Source organism: Gekko japonicus, unplaced genomic scaffold (assembly GCF_001447785.1).
Source record: "Gekko japonicus isolate JY-2015 unplaced genomic scaffold, Gekko_japonicus_V1.1 scaffold6747, whole genome shotgun sequence".
NCBI lineage: Eukaryota > Metazoa > Chordata > Lepidosauria > Squamata > Gekkonidae > Gekko > Gekko japonicus.
Window position 1 is genome coordinate 12,865 of NW_015159911.1, and position 5,716 is coordinate 18,580.

Genomic DNA, 5,716 nt, shown 5'->3' on the forward strand with positions numbered 1-5,716 from the left:
CTTAGCACGTGGCTGCCCCGTTTGCACAAAGCTGGGAAAGACGGAGGGCTCTACCAATCGCGTCCCCACAGCTTCCCAGCCTTGCTCACTATCAGTACTGGAATCCTAAGATCCCACATCTCGGTCCATTCATAAAGAGCCAATTGCAGGCGTTTACAGCCTCAGTTTGCCTGTGCAGTGAAGGGAGAGGGCATTTAATCCTTTCTCCTTGCCTTGGCTTTGCTGTTGAAACAGGGCTCCCCGCTTTGCCATCACTTTCAGAGGGGAAAGTATGGCTTTAGAAGAACGTACACTTCCTTCTTTAAATACTAGTAACAGAGCAGAGGTTTGAAATAGCGAAGCTGAGTGGGAGTTCAGGGGTTAAACCTGCTCTCCCTTCCCCGCGTGGCACCTAGACAAATTGAGGCTGCCAAAGCCTGCAGCTTACATTTTTATAGAAGGAAATATGATCTGTTTGAAACCTGAGTTAGCTAGGAAGGGCCGAGTCAGCAAGGTGTGAGCTGAATGCTGGGGAGGGAGCGTTATAGGTTTTCTCTAAAATTCAGGTTTTTCCCTCCCAAGACTTGGGTCAGACCTGGGTCTAAATGTTGCAGTTTCTAGCATGACCCTAAGTACCTTAACTTGGCCTGCAAGGGTTTGTCAGCCTGTTAAATTGTATTTAGGCATATGCTGTGTTGCGTTGATGCTAAGTTGCAGAGAGACTTTGGTAACTTTGCCAATGCCTGGTGTTCCCCATATTCTCCTTTGACTTCTCGACATCCCTTCCGCTTGCTGCCATCTCGCCTCTTAAACCTCCCCTTTCTCCTCCCGGGTCTCCCCTCAGACAAGTACGCAGTCCGCTTTATCCCCCGCGAGAACGGCATCTACTCCGTCGACGTCAAGTTCAACGGCAGCCACATCCCCGGCAGCCCCTTCAAGATCCGTGTCGGGGAGGTGGGCCAGACCGGAGACCCAGGGATGGTTTCTGCCTATGGCCCCGGCTTGGAGGGCGGTGTGACAGGTGAGGGCCGAGGAAACGGGAGCAGGAGGCCGGCATCCAAAACACCAAAGCGGGGCGAGCTAGTCCGTCTCACCCTGGATTCCGGCCCATCTCCTCCCCTGCAGGGAATCCCGCTGAGTTCATCGTCAACACCACCAACGCGGGTCCTGGGGCGCTGGCGGTCACCATCGACGGTCCCTCTAAGGTGAAGATGGACTGCCTGGAGTGTCCGGAAGGCTACAAGGTCATCTACACACCCATGGCACCGGGCAGCTACCTCATCTCCATTAAGTATGGCGGCCCGTACCACATCGCCGGCAGCCCCTTCAAGGCCAAAATCACAGGTAAGTGCCGTGCGGGTCTCAGCTGGGGGCTCTCCTAGGACATTGGCCTTCTTAGAGAACCCGGGAGCCCAAGGGGGTAGGGTTCCCATTTGCCCGCTTGAGGCGAGAGATATCCAGGGCGCCGGCAGCACTTGCCCTACAGTGCCCGGCTGATGGGCGCGCAGAAATTGGGGCCGAAGTAGGTGGCCGTAGTCATCCTGGGAAGAAAAATCCAAAGGAAAGAGGAGGCCTCCTCCATTGTAGAAAGTTCCGCCCATGTTAGCCATTACTGGAAACTCTATGGTCAGAACTTCCTGTGAGTGGCGGAGGCCTAGTTTTTCTCCTGGGACGCTTCCTCCCCACCACCGCAACCCTTCCACCAGTTGCCAGGAACTGCCTGGACAGCCCTCGCCAAGGACCGCCATTCCATGTTGGTCTAGGGGCGGTGGTCTTGAACGGATGCAGGCGGGGCAGAAGGCATTTTGGCCCAGGGCTCATCTCGAGCCAGTTTGGTTAAAAGCGCAGACTCTTAATCTGGGAGAACTGGGTTAAATTCCCCACTCCTCCACATGCCGCTGCTGCTGTGAACTTGGGTCAGCCACAAGTCCTCTCAGAGCTGGTTCTCTCAAGGGCAGTTCTCCGGAGAGCTCTCTCAGCCCCACCTACCTCACAGGCAGCGTTCCCTCGAAGCTGAGTGAGTGTGAGCCAGCTCACTGTTTCTTAGCCTCCAGCTCATATGTTTTTGTCTTCGCTCAGGAAGGGTGGCTCCAGAGCAAACTAGTCTATGCAGCACTCACAATTTGAGTGCCCGTAGCTCGCAAAGTAGAATTTTTGCTCACAGGACTCCACAGCTTAAGAAGAAGAAATTGGATTTATACCCCGCCCTTCACTCCCCAAAGGAGTCTCAGAGCGGCTTACAAACTCCTTTCCCTTCCCCTCCCCACAACAGACACCCTGTGAGGTAAAAGAAGAAGAAGAGGAGATGGGATTTATACCCTACCCTTCACTACCCAAAGGAGTCCCAGAGCGGCTCACAATCTCCTTTCCCTTCCCCTCCCCACAACAGACACCCTGTGAGGGAGGCGGGGCTGAGAGAGCACTTTTGATGACTGCCCTTGAGAGAACAGCTCTGAGAGAGCTTGTGACTGAAGAAGAGGAGATCGGATTTATAAACCTGCCCTTCACTACCCAAAGGAGTCTCAGAGCGGCTTACAGACTCCTTTCCTTTCCCCACAACAGACCCCCTGTGAGGCAGGCGGGGCTGAGAGAGCTCTGACAGAAACTGCTCTTTTTCAAGAACAGCTGTGCCAGAACTACGGTGCAAGTGGAAGAGTGGGGAATCACTCCCAGATTAGAGTCCGCACACTTAACCACTACACCAAACTGGCTTAGAGGAGGGAGCATTGCTCATGGTGAGCCTGTTGTGTGGAGGGGAAGGGAAAGGATACTGATAAGCCGCTCTGAGACTCCCTTCAGGTAGTGGGCGGAGTATAAATGCAGCCTCTCTTCTCCTCCTTCGGTGCTGACGTCACCTCCCTCCCTCCCTCCCGCAGGTGCCCGCCTGGTCAGCAGTCACAGCCTCCACGAGACGTCCTCCGTCTTCATGGACAGCATCCCCAAGGCCGAAGGAGCGGCGCCCAAGTTTGCCTCCGATGTCAGCAAAGTGGTGGCCAAGGGGCTGGGCCTCAACAAGGGCTTTGTGGGACAGAAGAACTCCTTCACGGTGGATGGCAGCAAAGCAGGTCGGTCGGCTCCTCTTGTCGCCTTTGCGTTCTTTAGGACACCAAAATGAAGTTTCTAGTCCTTGGTGATCAGCAGAGCTTTAGAAAGGTCGGGGTCCAGGTCGGGGGTCCCCAGCGTTGTGCCCGTAGGTATCACGGCGCACCTTTCCCGGAGCCCGCCAAGTTGTTGTAGGAAGTGGGCCCCACTTTGGCCGATAAGGCTTCTGATTGGCTGAGATTTTTTTCTAAAAAAAATTGCTTTGGCGGCGGCTGCCACCACACCTGGAGAATTTTCACAGCTCGACCGTCGGTGAGCTGTGTATATGAAAGAACAACATGTCCGTTTCAAAAGGCTTCCTGTTAAAACAGCACAGTTCGATTTAAGTCCAGGAGCGCCTTAGGGTCCAAGAAGGTTTTCAAGTCATAGGAACACAAGAGAAGCCATGTTGGAGCAGGCCAACGGCCCATCCAGTCCAACACTTTGTGTCCCACAGCGGCCAAAACCCAGGGGCCATCAGGAGGTCCACCAGTGGGGCCAGAACTCCAGAAGCCCTCCCACTCTTGCCCCCCACCCCCAAGCACCAAGAAGACAGAGCATCACTGCCCCAGACATAAGAACATAAGAGAAGCCATGTTGGAGCAGGGCAACGGCCCATCCAGTCCAACACTCTGTGTCCCACAGCGGCCAAAACCCAGGGGGCCATCAGGAGGTCCACCAAGCGGGTCCAGAACTCCAGGAGCCCTCCCACTGTTGCCCCCCCAAGCACCAAGAAGACAGAGCATCACTGCCCCAGACATAAGAACATAAGAGAAGCCATGTTGGAGCAGGGCAACGGCCCATCCAGTCCAACACTCTGTGTCCCACAGCGGCCAAAACCCAGGGGGCCATCAGGAGGTCCACCAAGCGGGTCCAGAACTCCAGGAGCCCTCCCACTGTTGCCCCCCCAAGCACCAAGAAGACAGAGCATCGCTGCCCCAGACATAAGAACATAAGATAAGCCATGTTGGATCAGGCCAATGGCCCATCCAGTCCAACACTCTGTGTCACACAGGGGCCAAAACCCAGGTACCCTCATGAGATCCACCAGCAGGGCTAGAACACCAGAAGCCTTCCCAGCGTTGCTCTCCAGGCACCAAGCATCTTTGCCCCAGAGCCCCTATCTATACCTTGTGGCTAACAGCCACTGATTGGACCTCTGCTCCATATGCTTATCTAATTCCCTTTTGAAGCCGTCCATGCTTGTAGCTGCCACCACTTCCTGTGGCAGTGGATTCCATGTGTTCATCACTCTTCGGGTGAAGATGAGAAGAGGACCCAGCCCTGCAGCACAACCTGTTTATTTGAACCTGACCATGATATAAAAAATGCTCCGAGCATTCACCAAGAACGGCAGTGTACCTGTGGCGTCCTCTCTTTTCGGAGGACTGGTTTTCCCTTTAACTGTGCTCTTTGCTTTATTAAACTGGGTAGATTCGGCTGCCACCAGGAATTTAAGGATTTCCAAACCTTCTCTCTGTTCCTCTTTCTGGTAAAGTAACCCAGGGTCTAGGCTTTTTAGGGATCCATGTGGTCTTGAGGAAGGATTGAATTCAGTTCTGGGATAACTTAAACAAAAGATGATTTATTGAACTAAGAACAAAATATGAGTTTGGTAATTCTGTAACTGTTTAGGATAAAGGGACTTGTAAATATGTTGTTCAAATGTATGACACACACAGCCTTTTTTCCTTTACTTTTGTTTGTTTGACACTCAGTTCCAACATTAACAGGGTTCGCTCTTTCCTTTAGAGTCAGCCACTCAGGCTCAGGACCTATATATTGCCCTCTTTGAGAGCTCACACAGAACTCTAATAACCCTCACTGACTGAACACCAACTGAACACTTCCAACTAACTTTCATAACTGTCATAACTAACACACTGACACACCCACACAGATTCACTTCAAAAATTCCTCCCACATTCTCTCATCCTCCAATCACAGCACACTTGTCTCTCTCAGTCACTCTACTCTGCATTCACTGCACTGCAACCAAACATTTAAAGAGACACACACACTCTTAAAACAAGGAATCGTACCATACCCAATTAAGAAAGAGACGTCTCTTGACCATCACCCGAAGACCCCCAAAGGGCGTTTGGGAGATGGTGCTGAACAACAGAACCTGTTGTTGTTGTTGTTCAGTCGCACAGTCAAGTCCGACTCTTTGCGACCCCGTGGACCAGATCATGCCAGGCCTTCCGGTCTTCCGCCGTCCTCTGAAGTTTGCTCAACTTCATGTTCGTTGCATCTATGACACTGTCTAACCATCTCATCCTTTGCCGTCCCCGTCTTCTTTGACCTTCAATCTTTCCCAGCATCAGGGTCTTCTCCAGTGAGTGCTCCCTTCTCATTTGGTGGCCAAAGTATTTGAGCTTCAGTTTCATTATCTGGCCTTCCAGGGAACAGTCAGGGTTGATTTCTTTGAGGATTGACTGATTTGATCTCCTTGCAGTCCAAGGAACTCTCAAGAGTCTTCTCCAGCACCATAGTTCAAAAGAATCTATTCTTCGGCGCTCGGCCTTCCTTATAGTCCAACTCTCGCAGCCATACATGACTACTGGGAATACCATTGCTTGGACCATGCAGACTTTTGTTGGCAGGGTGATGTCTCTACTTTTTATCATGCTGTTGAGGTTCGCCATCGCTTTCC

General features: G+C 52.4%; 1 protein-coding gene across 1 annotated transcript; it reads left to right on the forward strand.

Annotated features, from left to right (window-relative positions):
* Nucleotides 1-621: 621 nt before the first annotated feature.
* On the forward strand, nucleotides 622-3,209 carry LOC107108016 (filamin-A-like). The gene is made up of 3 exons (XM_015408401.1): nucleotides 622-1,000; nucleotides 1,105-1,323; nucleotides 2,856-3,209. The coding sequence occupies exons 1-3, from the start codon at nucleotides 667-669 to the stop codon at nucleotides 3,092-3,094; spliced, it is 792 nt and encodes a 263-aa protein (XP_015263887.1). The 5' UTR covers nucleotides 622-666; the 3' UTR covers nucleotides 3,095-3,209.
* Nucleotides 3,210-5,716: the final 2,507 nt, after the last annotated feature.

What these genes read in the sequence shown, in the direction of transcription:
- LOC107108016 (XM_015408401.1), top strand. Translation starts at nt 667, where the DNA reads ATGCTGTGTTGCGTTGATGCTAAGTTGCAGAGAGACTTTGGTAACTTT. An exon ending in CTTGGAGGGCGGTGTGACAG is followed by an intron (nt 1,001 to 1,104) that starts GTGAGGGCCGAG and finishes CCTCCCCTGCAG; the next exon opens with GGAATCCCGCTGAGTTCATC. An exon ending in CTTCAAGGCCAAAATCACAG is followed by an intron (nt 1,324 to 2,855) that starts GTAAGTGCCGTG and finishes TCCCTCCCGCAG; the next exon opens with GTGCCCGCCTGGTCAGCAGT.